General features: G+C 42.7%; 1 protein-coding gene across 1 annotated transcript in view; it reads right to left on the reverse strand.

Moving 5' to 3' along the window:
* Positions 1 to 1798: 1798 nt before the first annotated feature.
* The window catches only part of LOC110977607 (uncharacterized), a 116329-nt gene continuing 97384 nt past the window's right edge, over positions 1799 to 20743 (reverse strand). The window contains exons 9-10 of the mRNA XM_087146932.1: positions 8913 to 8929; positions 1799 to 8691 (exon numbers count right to left, since the gene is read on the reverse strand). Coding sequence (XP_087003058.1) covers position 8691; positions 8913 to 8929 — 18 coding nt within the window. The 3' untranslated portion in view covers positions 1799 to 8690. The remainder of the gene's footprint in view (positions 8692 to 8912; positions 8930 to 20743) is intronic.

Below are 20743 nucleotides of genomic sequence, written 5' to 3' on the forward strand. Positions count from 1 at the left end.
TGCACATACATGAAAAATCGTGCAAAAATTGATTTGCATTTTGTTTTAAATTTTCAGATACATGTAGGTTAGGTGTCAAAGATTTCCTCCAGGTACACCATTTGTGCAGAAAAATCAAGAAAAGGTGATAAAAGATGATTTCTGGAAGCAGTTTGTTTCAATCTTTTCTAAAGCTTTATAGTGTTTACCTTTACATGACGAAATTTTGTCCATATTCCAAGTGTGTTTTCGAGCAGTTCCACTGCTGTGTCTGTGGAAAGTTTGGTACTGTTGGAAAGGGCTTGCCTCCTCTGTTATATTGAGAAGCTGTGTCTTGTTCACAAACAATGCCTACATAAGCAAAAAGAAGCTACATGATTGGATCTCCACGTAAATACAATTAATTGGAAACACGATGAAAACTACTTAGGCAAAATCAAGCAGTTTGATTGGTTTCCTGTTATTCAAATGTTTGGCGGGGTCAGCATTATTTATTTGGACATGTGTCAAGCGCTTTGTTTGTCCAATCAGCATATATAACACGCGCACAAAAAAGATACTTTTACTGTAGCACCAATATACGTACGTAGACACACACATGTGAAAACGATGCTGTGTGCATGTACATGGCTCGTAAAATGCCCAAAAGGGGCAACCCTGCCAGACTTTTATGCCAAGTTCAGCTGGAATTATGTATCTTATCTAATCACTGTATTGCACCCTTGTCATCTGCTCAAGACAATGCTTGTCAGTTTGTGAGACACCAGCATCAGCATGTGCATGTACATTGAAAAGATTGAAAGTATTGAAGGCAAGATCCGATACATTAGCTGGACGACAGCTTTCTGAAGTGCCAGAATTTTCGGTTAGCAAAGAAAATTACTCTTAATACTTGTAAATATAGAATGGTTGATTTTTTACTAAATAAGCTTACATTAACATTTTATTCCTCTATATTAAGAGGCACTTAAAATTTAATATGAAAAAGGAATGTTCCGAAATCTAAAAACAAACTTAAGAGGCAGTGTCAACATCAGCCCGTCTAATGACAACAGAAATTCATAACGAAACTCCACTGCCATTTCTCCTTTTCCAAAAAACAGAATATAACTTCCAGGAAACTATGTTTGAAGATATTCTTTAAGTTTACTTTGTTATTTCATGGCAATCGCTGTCCATAAATATAATGTTGCCGTGGTCATTTAGATTGAGAACAATTATTGAGCTCACACAACAAGCTCATGGCTAACATTTGCAGGACTGGCACGTGCTCTTTTTTCTCGAAAAGTAGTTTTGACCACAGCGATGATTCCTGTGGTCTTTCTGGCATCGTATTTTTGGAGCGGAGTTGCCTAAGAGTATAAATGTGGTATCACTGGAAAGCGTATTTCTTTCTCTGTATTCTCATATGCATGTCTCAAAGTCATAAATGGGGATCATTCCTCATTATGCCCTTTAAAAATTGAAGATGATATTTCTAGGGATTTGTGGATTGCTCTTCCAATTTACACAATCTTCATAACTGCTCTAATTTTTAGCCTTTCAAAGAAGAAATGCATATTTTGTGAGCAGCTGGTCAAACGTTACCTTTTTGTTACTTATCAGACTTACCAAGTGCTTCAGGAAATACTAATATTATAAACGTTCCTAACATGAGGTTTTGGAGAATTGATCACATCCATAGGAGCATCGCTATCTTCATTGGTGTTGCTGATGATGTTGCTGCATCAACAAATACAAAAATCATACAACCTACAAAGGATCTCTGAATTGATGGAGGATTGTGGATGCACATATTTCAAATCTGTCAAGGATAATATGCAGTATATTACAGTATGTCCTTTAATGTCTCACTTCAGACAGCAATAACATTTTATTAATGTCTTAGATATGCTTTGAACACTGTCTTGATGCTAAGGGTTGACATCAACGTTAATTACAATCGTCACTGCATCACTGAAGAAATGTTGGCAATAATAAATGATCCTGTGCGTAAGACCTTGCTTATCCAACTAAGAAAGACATAAGCATGAAGCATTTTAACATATGAGTCTACCTACATCAACATTACGCAGAAACTCACAATCTGTGCTATTTTAGTAAGCGAATATTAATACAAGAAACTGTTTTCCTGTTCAAAAAGGGGAATTTGATGGCATGCAATGATGCAAGTTTATGGAACACAATTTTGACTGCATTACGGAAATTGATATGTAACACAAACAGAAATTATACTCGGAAACCGTCTGTCTACAAAAATGTCATCAATAAATACTGAATCTGCAACAAAATCTATGAATGGAAGAATGTTATTTTTCCTTGAGGTTCTGAATAAACATACTGTGAAACAACCTTCTTTGGCATGGTTCCTGTTACTGATGGTAAAGTAGAGGCAGTCAGAGATACAATTCCGCAGCTCCTTCACAAACATGTCCTGCATTTGAAGAATCTTCAATCCACAGCTAGTGATGGAGCCTCTGCTATGTTAGGCAAAATGATCATTTTCATTTTTATCTTCAGTTATAATTGCTGAATCCTTCATTCTCAAATTTCCATTTTGGAACGTTTATGTTTAATGCCTTTAACAATTTTTTTTATAGCATTATTCAAACTGTCGAGGCCCTAGTGCATTTGTTTTTTTTTTTTGGTCAGGTTCAAAACAAGGAGTCACCAGATTGAAACAGCATATGCCAGACCTAATCTCAGTGCAGGGTGTGGCAGAGATATTGAATCTTGCTGTGTACGTTGCACTCGAGCATGGATTCCTTTCTAGATTTAACTGGAACCTAAACAGCTTTGTGGCATTGTACAACAGCAGTCTGGAGAGGACCTAGTCCTTCACAGCAATTCAAACATTCTTTGGCTGTCAGAACTAAAATGCTAGGTATTATTCCCCTTTAAATTGTCTTGCCTATTAGTTTACATAACAACTTCAACATTTAAATTTTCAACAAAGTTTCAAACATGGAGGCGTGTTTATGAGATTGATTGATCAAAGTAAGGCCATTGCAGTGAGACAGCCCTGGAGAAAATGTGGCCAAGGGTCTTGAGTTTCCTGCATTAGTGATAATCATGCTGGACATTCAAAAGCATCTTGAGAGGGCATTCCAACTGTTCAAGAAGAGGGACTTGTTTTTCCAAGAAACTGAAAAAGAGTTGTTAATTTTCATTGTAACCATTGGATGTGAGTAAATGTACACTGTACATGTAGTCATAATAACACTTGGGCACTGTTTTCAGGCATCATCAACTATAGCATCTGTGAAGCCCTTGATGCCCCAGTTGTGCCACACACTTAGACAAGATCTAGTTGACTGGCCTGGACCTTTAATGGAAAACTGCCTAAGTCAGGGATTGTGCTCAGTAAGGAGAAGTGGCAAAGTTTCATTATCAGGTTACTGTCTCTGAATTCAGTTCATATTTGCAAAAAAAGATAATTTACTTTGATGACGTTTGATATTAGTGATTACAATTTTAAGAAATCATTGATTGTTCCTTATATTTCATGTCGACAACATAAAAAAGAGACTACCTGATGGAAAAGACCTGGAGTGTTCATGACATTTGTCCCAGTTCAGGCTGCAGGGCAACATGACCAAGAGAACAGATTGAAGCAAAAACCTTGGCAGCCCATATTCTAGGCAGAACCCTGATACCAGGCACTCGCATCCACACACAAATAGCTACAACTACAACAAAGGAGTGCGAGTCTTTTCCATTTTGTCTCACCTCTGATTTCAATTTATCATTTTTTAGCGGCTTTTAGTCTGCAAGAATCCAAGTACTGGACTTAAATGGTTAAAGACAGAATAGCTGGGCTGAATACAAACCTCTGCATGCTGGCTGCCACAACATTGACGGTACCAGTGAGCACTGCTGAAGTGGACAGATTGTTTCAACAGTGAAGAGAATCACAATTCGAATTGGTGCTGGGAGAGTAGTGAATTTGGCTAATTGATTAATCATGTACGAACTAATCATCATTAATCAATTAATCACGAGTAGCGGCAAAAAATTCTGAGACACGTAGGAGCATGGTGTCAGCACATGAATACGGTGCTCTCATCAGTTTCACAGCAGAAATTCTGCACAAGTATAATGCACACTATGCAGCAGCAAGTGCTAGGCAAGTTTGTTTTCCTGTGTTTCTACTTTTCTCTTTAAATGTTATTTCATTAATATTGAAGTGTGGAAATCCAATGACAATACTCTCCATAGCTGCCATAAAATTATCATGATTATATACAGGTAATGCTGGAATGGTTACGGCTCGAGCTCCATGAAAAGTTGAACCCGAGTACACAACGACATGTGACTAGGCCATTTTCCAGTACTCAATTTGTCTACGTCTCAGGTTTCGTCTCCAAACCAATCCGTTATTGTGGGCCTGAAGTATTTTTGATTATTCAAGTATCGTAATTTTGGCACTTTTGCATCTAACTTGATGTTTTGTGGTACTATCAGACTTACTATCGCGTTATAACTTCAAAGTCGGGTACATTTAGTAAAAAAGTAAAGCTGAAGCCTGAGACAGAGCTGAAGTCAAGTATTGGAAAACTGCACAGTCCGCCAAAAAGAGGCCTGGTAGCCGACTCCATTCTGAACGTGTGTAGAACAATTTTAATAAATCTTAGCTGCGGAGGCTGTCATACGTATTGCAGATTCCTTCAAATCAAAAATAAAAAAGCCACCGGCTTGTCTGAAACTATTTGAATATAACAGTTCTCACCTTTAGGTGTGGGAAAAATTCTGATTACTGAGTTACTTTTATTCCAAATTCTCACATTGTGAAGTTCTAAATAACCTCCCTAAACTTCTCAATGGTACAGCCCATAGACATTGCTCAGCTTTCATTCATTGTTTGAGCATATAAGGCCATATGAATAACTCGTCACAAACTGACTGATGGATACTGGCCAATAATTGCAGCCAGTCTCTCAACGTCATTTTGGCACTGGCTAAACTAGGTGGGCATTTAGCATACTTTCTAAAATTGGGGCTGTATTGTGTGGCCACTGGTTGGGTTTCGGTGCCCGTTTGTCTTAGTGACCATGCCACAATGGGACTGTCGATAATCAAAAGGCATTGGGTCTGAACTTTTGAGGTCTGCCAGTGCAGTAAGTGATTGCAATTTGACCATTACCTTGGGAAATTCTCATCTGTGTAAAATGTGTTTTGAGTTCAATCACATTACAGTGGATAGAAAGGACCAATAACTCCAAATAACACAAAATGAGGTATACAATACTGGAAAAGAGATGTTTAACATAGAAAATTGTTCCATTGAACAAGGAGTATGAGGGCCTAGGCATTATTGGCCCCACCAAGCTAATTATTCTTACAAACCCTTCACTGAGTGTGAAAGAACTCTATGAAACAGAGAAACCTCCAAATTTTTTGTGGATTTCTGGCCTTTGTTTGCATTATCATTTGGGCAGTGAGGCTGTTCTACATTTACTTTTTCAGTCATAAAGTTCGAAATTCCAAGACAAAATACCCACCATAAAAAACAGGCATCTGTGTGTAATTTGAAACATCCAGATTATTCGGAATTTATTTACGAACCCATGAACTATGAGTAGTTTACTGCTTTTCAAAATGACACAGAAACCTTGCATAGTTGCTGTTGGCAACTCTTGCTACATTTTTGGACTTAAAGGTTAACAGCTTATTCCTTTAAGGCTAAAGTTTGTTGAGTTGCCCGCCAGCCTGTCAGTGCAGGCTGCGGAAATGAAACAGGTGTACCCTGGATTGTGTAAAAAGTGGCTTGTCACTACTCGCACTACTTCTGCGAGTGTACAGTGTGGTACCTCCACGGTGTATGTAACTTAATCTGTACTAAATAACAATCACTACTTGCACGTAATTCTACAGCTCCTAATCATGCTGGCTATATAATCAACTTAGTTGCAAATCCATGAGTAGTACAACAAGCAGAAGGAACTAATCATTAATTGATTATAATCAAGATAATCGCCTAGCGGTAATTTGAATTAACTTTAGTTCATTCAAATAGTTGCTGTTTCTTTTGCATTTTATGTATGAGGCTCTTTACACATTGATGTCTATGTTTTGCTGTGTTTGATCTTTGCAGATAAGACAGCCTATTATATAATATATATGTAGCCTATTATATAAATTGTCTTCAACAAGATACTTTAAATATGTGCATCCCTCTTTCTGGATTCAGTCCAGCCAATAAATGTCCACTTTGGAGATGGTGCGAGCCTTCTACCAAGAACCCAAACCCATATGTTACATGCAACAACATCAACTGTAACATCTGTGGATAAATTCAGGTGAAGCATACCAGGTACAAGTGCAGCATTATCAGTTTTTCTCGTTAACTGAGGGAATATTTTCTTTACATAGATTTTTCCAGCTTAAAATCACCATTGTAAAGTTTTTTAAGGAGCACTAAAAAATCCTGATTACATGGAATTCAGAACAAAAACGGTTTAACAGGATTTTTTGAAGAAACATGGAACAAAGCCAGAAAACCTAAAAGAAAATGATCAAATGGCACCCCTGTACATTATAAAATGGCCCGTGCGCCAAGGCCATTTGAGTGCCTGCATGCATATTTATGACTTTATAAGTGAAGAGGTCTGTATGTTTTGACAGATTTCTTTTCTGAAGAGAAATAAGTAAAAATTTCCTTCAACTATTTTGATCATGAATCCAGGTTCAAATCCCGCTCCTGTCAATTTCTTCGTGCATCTTTATAATCATTCATACGCACCTAGTCAGTTTCCCTATATGCTGTGTTTCATGATTTATGTTCAAAAAGCCGTATCCTCTCCGAGTGATCCCTGTTCACCACCTCCCAGGTTGTATTGTGATATTGGGGTGTGATCCCTGGCTACATGACTGACCATAGACTTAGTGCACCACTGCAACATTGTTTCCCCAGTTCTTGTGCATTCATGTACAATAAGCCTTTTGCGAGTTAACTTTGACCCAAATTTAGTACACTAAGTCCTTTAAATTCCGGTGAACATAATTTGAATTCTCCTTACTAAAAACCGCTATTACTATATTTCATGATTCAGGGTAAGCTTTTGCTTAGTTACATAAGAGACGCCTTGCAACAATTCGCTCTTCTCAATGGATTACAATGGCACAAAGGAACCAGTCCATTCCAGAGATTGTGGTCGCTATATGAAAGCTTGCCCCAAATCATGAGGTATAGCACCAGTGTCTTTAGTCTGGGGACTTCAAATTGTTCTGTTTATGTGCAGTCAGGTAACTCAGTGCACCAGATTTTATTCAAATTTAACTTCCAATGGCTTATTGTACATTGTACAATCCCCAACTGCCAAAGACAAAAGGGCTCTGAAGTCTGTGCCTCCCTTAACCACTTGCTGCCGGGTGGTTTGAAAAATTCAGTACACAAAATTGGGACTTTTTCATGATTTTCAGTTTTCAAAAATCGTCAGAAATTCATCATTTCCATTAATGGACGTTTACACCCACAAGAATTAGTGAGTTTGTTTCTGCATTCAATCGGGGACCCTGAACAATAGAGGACAATAAGGTCCCCGATTGACAGAGGGTCCCCAATTGACAACTGTGTACAAAACATAAGGGTGGTCTTCTAAAAAAGTTAAAGTACAAACAAAAGAGGAACAATAGGGGGTCCCCAGTTGCAGGCAAATACACACTTCCATGTGTGTGTTGTGGCCACTCTAGTCTGACAGACAAAATCTATTGACGACTGAGTATTTCAGCCAGGCCTGCAGCCTTGTAAAAATGGTACAGATTGTGTGGTGTTGTACAACTGTCTTTTGTTCACGAACCTGGCACAGTACACTGCTGACCTCTTTTCAATAGGGGCCTGATTAGCCTGCAGCGGTGCTGTGTGGCTCATCGCTGCGTTGGTGGAGAGCTTTTGTCTCCAGGATAATCTGCTCGCCCTAAATTCCCCAAATTGTGGTAGACTGTTTCAAAACAAGGCTGGATTATCTCCACTATTGAGAGTGGAAAAATGTCAGTAATGCCCAGCAGCCTGGTCTTTTGTTCCAAGTACGGTCTTTTGTTACAAGGCCCAGTTCCCTTTGTCCGATTTAGAAGACCCCTGCCGTGCATATAAACACACAGTGACCAAAACCGGAGTCCCCAGCAGCAAGTGGTTAAAAGTGGTTGCACGTGGTGTTATTGCAACCCATTGGGCGATGCAAAGGGGTTTGCCCTTTCAAAATGCACTCCCCTAAAGAGACTGACCCTAATCTAATAGGTGCAATACTACATTTAATTGAGAACAAAGTCAAATACTGAAAGCAAAAGCTTCCTTCCTTTCTGCCATCTCTGGGTAGGTTACCATCAGAACCCATTACAGAGATGACAGCTTTGAGTGAATTAATGGTTGACAATGCAGGCTGCACAACACCCAGAGCTAGTCAGAAAGTCATTGTGACATATATTCAGACGAGACAATTCGTCAGTCAAATTTTCCTCACTCATTAGTGTTCACTAACTTTCAGTGAACACTCAATACACGTTGTTTAATGATCGATATCTGAAACTGTCCAATCCCAACAAGATGCCATTATTCAAATTCTTCAATAGTATGACCTCCTTGCTCAGAATTTGCAAAGAAACATTATATATCAAACAAAACACAGCTTACCCCTCCGGCTGCTGAACTATTAGTTTGAAGTTGCAATGTGCATGTAAGTGCTCTCCTGTTTTACATGAACGTGTAGTTTTACTCTGGTAAAATTCAAATGAGTTCAAATTACTTGTAAGTGAAATTAAAATGGAAGAAGGAACAGTAGATATTGCAAAGCTAGATTTTAAAAAATTGATAACACAGGCTATACACGTACCTCACTTTACCAAAGGTAAATGCTAAAAAATACGAAGTGAATGCCTATCAAGTTTAATTATGGGAGAGAAAAGGAGTATATTTTGATCAAATGAATATAACTTACCATCTTGACAGCCACTGCTGAAAAAAAAATATGAGGAAAGTGGTCAGAAAAAAATCAGATTGTACCACAGAGCACCTGCATGTAGAATGCAATTTTTTTTCTGGACTTCATATTGCAAGGGCACTGAGCTCGCAAGGACCAATTTCAGCAAAATTTCTTTTATCACCTCATACCCACCAATAACCCAGGGGAAACCGAGTTGGTTGGGTTATGCAGCATGAATATTAGTGGTCCTGGTGTGGAAAAGACCAAAATGTGTTTGGCCAGCTGGTACAGCTATCACCTGGTTCAACGCTCTATCAATAGGGCCCATTCCATCCCTAAAAGTCTTGCACTCAAGAAAACCCCATGAAGAAACATCCCCAGGGTTCCCTTAGTCACCACTTTTCATCCTCGTCTTCCGCCCCTCCGCAAAATAATCAACGATAATCATCATATCCTCCACACTTCAGACCGCCTTGCCAGTGTCACCCCACACACCCCACTTGTGGCCTACAGGCATCCCCACAATCTATGGGACCTTATCATTCAGGTAGAGGTGCACTAGGGCACGAAAAGATGCCGTTTGCTTCAACTGGGAAAGGTTTGAATCAAATGCCTCCGCACCATATGATCCAGTAGCCTGAACATCCAAGAGGGAAACTACCAATTAACATTCTTTTCTTTCTCTTTCTTTTGTCTGCAGATTATACCCCCCTTAAGGTCCAGTTCGTTCAATTTTATTTTTTCTTTGATCTCTTCCCACCTTCTTGGCGGTCACAATTCCATTGAGTGCAAAAGACAAGAGGATTTTGAGCTCCCAGGCTTGGAGCTTTCTACGGGTGGAAGTTCAGCTGTCGCAGCGAAACAAAACTGTCATTGATGTTTTTTACAGTCCCCCTAACACAGGCCATGAATCACTTGAGGCACTATCAGAATCACTCTTATTTCTGAACACTATCAAAAGTTTGTGTTGTTGGTGACTTCAACCTTCCAACACTGAAAATGGAACCCTGGCACCGATGTACCTGGATCCTGTGGATCTGCCATTGACGAGACCTTTGTTGATCTGATGAACACATATGATCTCCATCAAGCCAATCTAAATTCAAACACAGGCACCAACGTCTTAGATCTTGCTCTTCACTCAAAACATTTGAAAGTTTTATCCAAAATCGGGGGCAATATCTTCCAATCGGATCACAATTCTATCAGAATTCAGTTCGGTATTGACAGTCACAAACATCCCGTCCTGTCTTCAACTTCCAGAAAGCGGACCTGAATGAGCAGAACACTTCAATGCATCCCATGGAATATCTTGGATGCTGCTAATAACAGTGATGAGGCAACATCTCTTTTCTATGATTTAGTAGAGGCAGCTCTGTTGGATGTTGTCCCTGTAATTTGCCCTTATTGCCACTCTCCCCCATGGTTCAATGGTGAACTAAAGACTTGCCCTAAAAGCCAAAGAGCAGGCGTTTCGAACGAAAAAGTGAAATCCATCTACACAAAACAAAGTGTTGTTTAAGGAAGCCCGAACATCATTCAAGTGCCTGGCAAGAACCATGTATGCTGACTATCTAGCACCTCTTGCAAAAGACATTCGTGACAATCTTAAACGTTTTTGGACCTTAACCACTTGCTGCCGGGGGATCCACTTTCGAGCACATAGGCTTTATACGCAGAGCCGGGAGAGCTCAAAACCGGGACAAAAGAACTGGGCTTGGAACAAAAGACCGTGCTCGGCACAAAAGACTGAGCTGCTGGGCATTACCAACATTTTTCACTCTCAATAGTGGAGATAATCCAGCCTTGTTTTGAAACAGTATACCACAGTTTGAGGCATTTAGAGTGAGCGGATTACCACCCAGGACAAAAGCGCTCCACCACTGCAGCGATAAGCCACACAGCACCACTGCACACTAATCTGGTCCCTATTGAAAAGAGGCCAGCAGTTTACTGTAACAGGTTGATACACCTAACACATCCCCCTAGATGTCTGTAAAGAATTCCTGAAATTTCGATCAAACAATAACCAACACAAAGGTGGAGGGGGGTGCTCTCTGCCCCGTATCTTGCTTCATACGGCCAAGTTTGTGAATCAAAAAGTTACATAGCACTGCACAATCTAGGCTCTTTTTACAAAGCTGCAGGCCTGGCTGAAATATTTAGTAGTCAATGAAGGTTACCTATCAGCTTAGAGTAGCCCCTAAAGAGTCTTTCGTGTGGGTATAAACATCCGTTAAATGAAATGAATTTTTGAACAATTTTGAAAACTGATTATCTTGAAAATGACCCGTAGGTGTGCAATGCATTTTTCAAAACACCCGGCAGCAAGTGGTTAATCAAAACCGTATCTCGCCAACACACTCTGCCCTGCATCCTGCAAAATGAATTGTCAGGAACTGAAACATCAGATCCACTGGGAAAAGCTGAGCTCCTTGTGGACTACTTCCAGATTCTGAACAGTCCAGCACCAGGCCAGCCCTACACACCTTCAATCTGCCCACCATGTCAGCCATTCAAATAACTGACGCTGATGTTTTTGAGAAACTCTCAGAAATCAAAGTTTCTAAAGCCAGTGGACCAGACAACACATCAAGTTTTTGCTCAAGTCTTATGCTGGTATTTTTTGTGCTCCATTGGCAAACATTTTTCGAATGGCACTTTGTTCCGGCACCTGCCCCTCTCAATGGAAGGTTGCCAATTTGGTTGCTATTCACAAATCTGGCAAATGACAAAATGTAGCCAATTACAGACCAGTTTCTCTTCTTCCTCATGTGTCAAAGGTCTTTGAGAAGATTTTGTATGAATATATCATGGAGCATGTCTGAGCGGCAGCATGGGTTTGTCCCAGGCAGGGACTGTTCTACAAATCTAACATCATCACTGCAGGAGGCATACTGTGCTGCTGACCAGGGATAGCAGTTGGACATTTGTGTACATTTAATTTCTCAAAAGCCTTCAACCATTTTCACATAATCTTTTATACAAATTGTTGTCATATAATCTTCATCTCAATCTCTCATTATTGCTTCGGAGTCACTTATCCAATAGAAAACACAGAGTAGTTGTTGGTGGGCATTGTTCATCATGGAATTCGGTGCCTTCTGGAATACTACAAGGTTCAAATCTCGGTCCATTACTTTTCAACTTGTTTGTTAATGACATTCCACAGCATTTAAATAATCAATGCTTAATATTTGCTGATGATCTAAAAATCTTTTGTCAAGTCTTTTGCCTCAATGACACTGGCGACCAACAAGAAGAGTTAGACAAGCTTTATTATTGGACTGTGGCCTGGCTACTGTTTATTGATATACATAAGTGTAGTTTCATTTTCATAACCCTCAAGAGGAAGCCATTTGGTTCAAATTATCACATAAACAATACTGTTCTCAATCAGGTTGCTGTTCAGAAGGATCTAAGTATTTTCATTGACTCACGGCTTACTTTAGTTCCCAATGTTATGTTATCCAAAAGGCTAACCGCATGTCTGGTTTAATTTGGTGTAATTTTCGAGACATTAAGAATGAACATGCACTTCGAACCTTTTACTGTTAGACCACACCTTGAGTACTGCACATAAATATTCAACTCCCTTTCTTGCCATCAGGCTGCCAGAATTGAAAGAGTTCAAAGTAAATTTCTTTATTTCATATATAAGAATCTACATAGAAATAAATGTAATGTGGAACATTATCAATTGTGTGAGCTGTACAATGTATCCCCACTCTCCATGGATGAAATGTCAATGACTATTTATTCTTGGACAAACACTTTCACAATCTTCTCAATGTCACCAGTGCTAATCCATCTTGCTTACCTACCAGGTGGACAAGGCTTGCTAACGGGCACATCTTACATGTCCCAGAGAGTCTGATTCAGGTCCACGGAGTCGGGTTGAAGTCACAAAGCACATTTCACTTTTTTTTCCATTGATATTATGCTTTTAATCAGTTCACTGGTATCTAATGAGATAATGTTCACCAAAAATTATTTTGTTTTTTGATAATTTACTGTATATTCCACTGAAGTATGCAACTTAGCTTGTTTTGAAGAGAGATAGACTCATCAGAGTCGGAAAAAAAATCAACCAAAAACCCTGCTTTTTAAAAACAAAATTATATCTTCAGATAGAAACCTTTGCATTTTTTTGTAGCTTGTTAGACACTCTTTCAGCTGATATGAATTTGCTTTCCACTCTTGAATTGAGAGCAGAAATTCATGTTTACAGTAAACTATGAAAAGTACCAAACAAGAAAAATATACATCAACATTTGTTTTTTGATGCATTTTTACATTCGGCCATAAAGGCCAAAGCAAAATTGTCTAGTTTATTCATAAATTGGTTGACTGATTAATTGGCTACAAATATAATCAAGCGGAAAAGTTGTGCAATTCATCATTGTGCCAAAAAAATCAATTTAAAAGCCGTCACCACGCAGGATTTCACCTTGTTTTGAGCACAATGAACAGCACCCTCTATTGTTAAGATACATGTATATAGAGTATGCTGAATGTAGTTGCTGTCGATGACGTCGGGCCTAGCAGGATGTGTCATCGCATTCCCTCAAATGCCATTGACTTTGTTCTAATTGTGTGGACTTCGTGTGAGAAAGTTAGTCGTAATTTGAGGGCTATAACATAGCTTAGGTGGAATTTAAACTGAAAATTAGTTGAAAGAAATGTAGCTTTTTGTCAGAGGTAATGTTGATCGTCAATCCCAACAAACGCTGGAGGGTAACAAGATATTTTGTTTGCACCAGTTATTTAAATGAGCCAAACGATGACCTTTCTACCTGCTTGTGGCTTATCTCAGACTCGGTGCTGTGTTATGGCCTGAAGTAGTGGAGAAGAATGTTTTACAAACCGCCTAGCAATTGGCCAAATGGGACATCTGATTTGGAACTCAGCTCTTCAATTGTGAAATATTTCAGCACATTTTGTGTGGTTTTATTTCTATGGCAATGTTAATTAGAACTTTTGACAAAGACTTCTGAGAAATAAATAGTAATGAAAAGTGAAATTATTTTTTTTTGCAGACAAAAATCATGACAGAACACGGAGGCATTACAGGAACCTCCATTGTCAGAAACATGGTCTATTTCAACTTGAACCGGAAGATAATAGAAAAAACTTGAAAGGAAAATCTTACGCTGAACAAAAGAGGCCAATTTCATTGAGATCGCCAGCAAAATACTTACATATAATTCCATACCCTGACCTTGCAGGCTCAGAATGCACTGAGGGAAGTCACCCAGCTCATATTGCTTCTCCGGGTAGAATTGAAAAACATAACTAAATATTGTTGAAAACCTTGCTCTGAAAAGAGCTGATGGTGAGAAGAATTTGAAATGTTTCTAAAAGCATGCTCTACTTTTATGGTCCATGAGTGTAAGATCTCCATCTGCATGATTATTAAACATTACCTCTTTTTTCATAATATTTTATTTTCAGGGAATGGCCAAACCGTGGAATAAAGTCACTGCTCAGCACTTGGAGTTGTAAATGTGTAGTGATGGACCGGCCAATGCATGCCACCAGCATGAAATTTGTCAATGAGAATATTCCAATGCCATATATACAGGTTAGTGATGGGGGAAAAAGCCTATTGACTTGAACATAATTCAAGTATTCCGTAAACGTGTAAACTCCTCCCCCACATTAGTGGGGGCAGGGTCTCCTGGTGATACTTAGGGCTGGCGACCATTTAGACCCGGTTTGAAAAGGGCTCCCCAGTAAGCTCGCCCTGTTGCAAAAACCCCTTTCATACAGGCCTGGCTACCGGCCTGGGATACTGGACTCGAACTTCTCCATCCTGGGGTCTATTGTTTGCAAGTACTGGTACATGTAATCTATCCCAGAAGAAACCTGCTTGTGGTTTTTAATCCTTCAGCTCTATACAATGTTTACACTAATCCGCTTAGATCCCTATTCATCTGTGGAAGCATGGTGGGGGAAGCCTTTCATCAGGGACTTTGAAATGCCAATGTGCAGACAGGCCTGATACCCGCCTGGCGTAGCCTGAATACTGGGCAGGCATTATACAGGGTGGGCTACCAGGGGGCCCTTTTCAAACCGGGCCCTTACCCCTGCCCAGTGTACATTCGCAAATTTCCCATGTGTCTATTACAATTTACTGGAAGACCTGATTATGCATGCTGCCCCTTGACCCTCTGCAATGCACTGTGGTCCCGCCGCCATGTTTGTACTATTTGAAGTGGAGAAATCCACGGAGCCAAAGTGGGGAAGAATGGGCGGGAGCAGCTGGGCAGGGGTTAAGTGTCATTAGGAGACCCGACCCACACTAATGTGGGGGGGAGGGGGGAGTCTCCTGCATTCACATACCCCTGCCTAGCCTACATATGCAGAGTGGCACCATACCCTGGAGGTGGGTCGGCGACAGGAGAGTAGTTACCAGAGAACATAGGCGGGCATCACCCAAGCAGACACTCAACAAAAGAAAGAGGTATCTATGATGAAGAACTCATTGTCAGGTCAGGGACAGTGCTGGGTGCTGTTCCAACCGCCAAGCGCAAGGTCACGCACAATGAGCCGTCTCACTCCGCACAACATTCTTCAGATAGCGCTCAGTGAAGGTGGAGGGGGATCTCTAGCAAGCCGCCTGGCAGATATCTGCCAGGGGAACACCTCTGAAGTATGACCAGGACGCAGAGGCGACCTGAACATCATGGGCTATGACATGAGATCAGGTCGTCTCGTCATACCCTGTTGGCCAGTCCTGGTTTGCGAAGGTGATGACCGAGACTATCCATTGGGCAATAGTGTCCTTTGTCGCTGGATGAAAGGGCTTTGTCGTCGTGATTTGGAGTCTGGAACCAGGCTCCCGGTGATGCCTGGTCTTTGTAAGGTACCACTTGAGGGTGCAAACTGGACAACATTTCTTGTAGGAGTTATCTCCAAAAAGCGAGGCTATGTCGGGGACGAATATGTCAGGAGGTCAGAAGGTAGACGTCTGTTTTTTTGTCAAAAACTTGATGGCTGTGATAAGGTGAACCCCGTGCGGTTCCCAGCGGATGTGATCTTCAGCAGTTGACAGAGCATGCAGTTCGCTGCCGTGTCTGGAGGTAACAACTGCCGGGAGGAACGCCAGTTTGATGCTGAGATGGAGATCAGATGCATCAGAAAGCAGCTCAAAGGGGAACCAGTGAGAATGTGTAAGACACTCCCAAGGTCCGAGGATAGAACGAGGCGTTTGATGTGAGCACGCTCGACAAACAATTCCTGAAGGAAGATGGTGGATGGCAGTGTTATAAGAAACTATTGATCCATCACTAAACTCCGAATGAACGGCAGCCAAAGCTGGCAGCCAAAGCTGACCGCCAAGGCCAACTGGTAGTTGTGGATGGTGGCAATCGGAGGCCCGAGTGAAACAGATACATGAAAGAGTCTGTAACAGAGCTCACAGAAGCTTTGGACAGAGAAACATCGTGGTCGTCACACCATCTAGTAAAATGTTACAGTCAACTGTAGTAAATCTTGTGTGTGGACAGTCGTCGGCCCCGGGCTGCCATGGACGCGCGTCTGTAGAAAGGTCTGACACTCTGAACGATCGTTGGGCAATGTCCAGCACATTAAGTGAAGACCGCCCGGTGCTGGATGAAGGACTCCTGATCTGGGTTGACGAAGAATGTACCCCTTGGGCAGAAGGATAAGTGGTCGTCGAACCAGGATTCTTGTCAGTCTCGGGAACCACGGTTGACGAGGCCAGAACAGGGCAATGAGGAGGATCCAGCATGGCTCTTGTTCTATCTTGGATATGACCCGCAGGATGAGGGAGATTGGAGGAAAGGCGTACGCTAGAAGGCCGGACCAGTCCACCTGTAGCGCATCCGTCACCCAAGCTCGTGGGTGAGGAAATCTGGAGCAAAAATGTCAGAAGATGAGTCTTGTCGGCCAATGCGAAAAGGGATTTGGGGACACTCACCCTGGAAAGATCTGCGAAGATCTGACTGACCACGCCCGGATGAAGAGTCCACTCCATCGGGTGGACAATGCCCTAGGCGAGAGCATCTTCTATGCTGTTGGTTATTCCTGCTATGTGAATGGCCTGGAGGGCAATCCCATGATTAATAGCCCACATGGAGATCTGCCATGTAGGGACGCAAAGTTGAGGGGTGCGAGTGCCACCTTGGTGGTTGATGTACGCCACCACTGTGGAGTTTTCGCTCTGGATTCTAACCGAGAGACCCACTAAGTGCTGCTGGAAGTGGCAAAGGGCGTTGAACCTTGCCTGAAGTTCCAGCAGGCTGATGTGTTTGTTGCAGAAGGAAGAGTCCCAAACCGTAGATGAATGAGGTGGAGGAAGAGAGGCCCCATCAGAATAGCGCGTGTCCGTTGTCATCATGACGTTCGGTCTCGGGGGAACAAGGGGTGACCGGTCGACAGGTGCTCAGGTGCGAACATCCGGCAGAAGAGGGACCAAGGTAGAAATTGGGTCACTCTTCGGGCAGTACGGAGATAAGAGATGTAGTTGAAGTGGCGGCATCTGCAGTTGACATCATGGGACAAGGTCGGCCAAACTGGCCATTAGTCCGAAAAGACGGAGCCAGGCTAGTGCCGGAGGTTCCTCTGAATGCAAAAACTGAAAGACGCATTGGTGCAGATTGAGGAAAACACATATGTGCCTTTGTGGAGGTCAAGGAAATGGAAGTAGTCACTGACGCTATCCCCCAGAGGGACCGGAGGCATGGCGTGAGAGCCCAGGGCTAGCGACGCGTGGCTGGAGTCTTCTAGGAGTGGTTGTAGGCGGAGCTCTCCGGGGGTCCCATGGCCGAGTAGCTGCATGGAGCGCACAACTAAAAGAGTGACCAGCAGACAGGGACGGATCCGCCCGTCATCTTGGTAGTGGTGGAGGCTGCCGACATGAAGGAGCTGCAGGTTCACAAGGCGAAATCCTCTTGGTGGTCTCCATACGCTTTACCTCTGACTCGAGGACCTTGGTGATTTTCACGGCAAAGAGATCGTCCCCAAAGAGTGGGTGATCCATGATCTGTTCTGATATTCCAATGACAATGAAAGTCTGGTTACATCTTTACATGCCCAAAATGTCTCTCTTAACAATAAACATAATTATTAACTAAGACAAATTCTCCAAAAAATACGCACAAGAAAACTGAGAGAATGTAGCTGGTCCAGAGGAAAATAAAAATGCACAAAATCATGGGAATCGCTGTCTTTTCTGTCATTGTCCACAACTGTCTCAGCATGAAACCTCAGCTTGTTTCCACCTTCTCTTAAGTGTTGGAACCACTAGGATTGCGACTTATACTATAAATATCGCAGTTCATATTTTTGGTATTAGTTCTCTACCGCCGGAAACGCAAAATGTCATAACTTACTTTTAAAACGTCTTACTTTTGCAGAATAACCACCGCTGATTTTGAATTTTCAAGCACATCTGTGAAGATCACTCGCTAACTCCTGATGGCTACTGAAGAAAACTGTGCATCTTCTTTGTGTATCTTTTCCATCATTTATTTACTCCAGTATGCCGCAGCGAAACATGGTGAGCCTGTGGGTTACCAGCTACTTGGCGGTGGTGATCACTGTGTACAAAGAATGTCTAGGGTCTTCAACACTGGAGCTGGTAACCGCACATTGTCTAGCCGACAGGAGCAGTTAATCGGATTAAGGACTTCGTTCTAACTCCTTGTGTTTGATAGTTCCATGGTCAAAGTTGGCCTTGTCCTTATCCCGGAAGGTGCTGTGTTTGCCGGAATCAGACGAGATCTTGTCTCTGGCAATGTCAGGAATATCTGTGGTTGACAGGGAGCAAGAGAGATCCTCTTGGGGAAAGCGGTAGTAAGACATGGCTCTGGGAGGGGTTGCGCGCCAGCGCTTAGCCTTTGCAAGGGCATTCATCATCTTCACACAGGAACAATCTAGAGGGATCTCTGGGAAGACGGGCTTAGCTGAATCAAGGGGTAAAGGGTGGCACTTGAACGAAGTATGTCCCTGTTCAGTCGGCATGGGATCTAACGATAGGAGCCCAAGAACATGGATCATGTCACACTCAAGAAGGTTGAGGCGACCCTCCGGCTGGGTCAGACCAGCCACAGAGTCGATGTTATCATCCTCGGAAGAGAGGGGCTGAAGACTGGCAGAGGGAAGAGCCAAGCCGCGTTCCGAGCGGAGCGAGTCACCATGGATCGAGGATTGCTCTGGTGCCAGGTCTCGCTGAGGAGATAGGTTTAGTTGGAGAATAGAAGTCACCTTGGTCTCCAAAAAGGCCCCATGTGCATGAGGAGGGACGGCCGGGAGAGGATCCGGGTCGGGTGCTGTCACCAATGGCTGAGGCTTAGAATGTATCTTACGGGCGATAGAAGAGAACACCTCCAAGAAATACTGGAGGTTTGCCATCCATGGGGGTGGATCCTGATCGGAGTGGTGTCTCTTCTTGGCCACGGAAGAAGAAGAAGCCGAGGAAGATTGCTTGGCTTTTGGCTTCTTAGTTTTCTTAGCCGGGAGGGTTGGAGGAAGGACCAGGACCAGAGTGGTCAGTCGTCTCCTGCGAGGAGCGTCTGAGGCCAGGATCGGTGGCCTCATGACTGGAATCCAACGGCAAGCTGGAGCTGCAGATGGGATGTGGTGGACGGGCGCACTGGTGGCGTAACAGTCTAGAAGGGGCGCCATTGTCCGAGGCAACGGGAGGCTGGGCAGCATGCTGAATTGCTGACTCACCCGTGGCAGAAGTGTGGAGTGTGGCAAACCCGCTGTGGAACCCGTTGCCCGCTTGGAGGGAGTTGACTGGCCTGACTTCCAAGCGGGTGCCGCTCGGCGAGCAGGAGCCAGTAAAGGGCCAGGGGCAGACGGTGTACCATCGCCCCACGGGCCGAGCTGTGCCATCAGTCAATAGGGTCATCTGGGGATGTGGTTGGTAGCGATGCCTGCTGCATAGAGAAAGGAATGGCTCATTACTTCCTGATAATCATGATCAAGGGAATTGTTGCAGCATAGCATGCTCAACCCGATCTGTAGGTGATCGGAGTGGGCATCCATGACCAAGGGTAGTGTAGCAGTCCAGCACGCTTCGGCCGTGTGGGTAGGTCGGTGGAGTAGTCATCACTGATCAAGGGTATTGTTACGGTACCGCTCGTTCAGCCTGATCAATCCTGGTAGTGGTCATAAGCAATCTAGGCATGTTGCGGCATAGCACACTCAACCTGATCTTCTCAATAAAGGTCTGGGGCATGTTTCGGTATATCACGCTCAACTCTGGCCTATTCAATCCACTGGGTCTCTCCTCGTTGAGGCTGGTAATTGGATAACGCAAAACCGCACCACAAAGGAGTGGGGCAGCCCATCAAGCCCTGCTCCGCGGCCAGATTCCTATGGCATTGGGCCAATATCATTCAAACCAACGCACCACATAGAGAACAAAGGCTTCCCGGCCCTGTTTAACGGCCACACCCAACAGAACACATCACGGTAGGTCACACCCAAACCTGTATACATGTATGATGCACAGAAGAAAAAGGGGGCAGAAAAGAACAACAAAAAACACAGCATGCAAAGAACGAAATATGAGAATAAGCATTCTTACCAAGAGATAAAAAATCACTCTTTCTTTCGTTACGGGAATCAAGTCAATTCACAAACGGGAAAGGTACAGAACTCGGAATTCTGAAAATGTCATAAAAGACACATCCATAAACGGCATAAACGGCACGGAGAAAAGAAGGACAAACATGGCAGTGGGAATGCAGTGCATTGTGGAGGGTCAAGGGGCAGCATGCAAATTAAGTCTTTCAGTGAATTGTACTAGGCACATGGGGAAATTTGTATATGCAGGCTGGGCAGGGGTATGTGAATGCAGGAGACTGAAT

This window comes from Acanthaster planci, linkage group LG15 (genome assembly GCF_054643075.1).
Source record: "Acanthaster planci isolate LZ-2023a linkage group LG15, COTS_SCS, whole genome shotgun sequence".
NCBI lineage: Eukaryota > Metazoa > Echinodermata > Asteroidea > Valvatida > Acanthasteridae > Acanthaster > Acanthaster planci.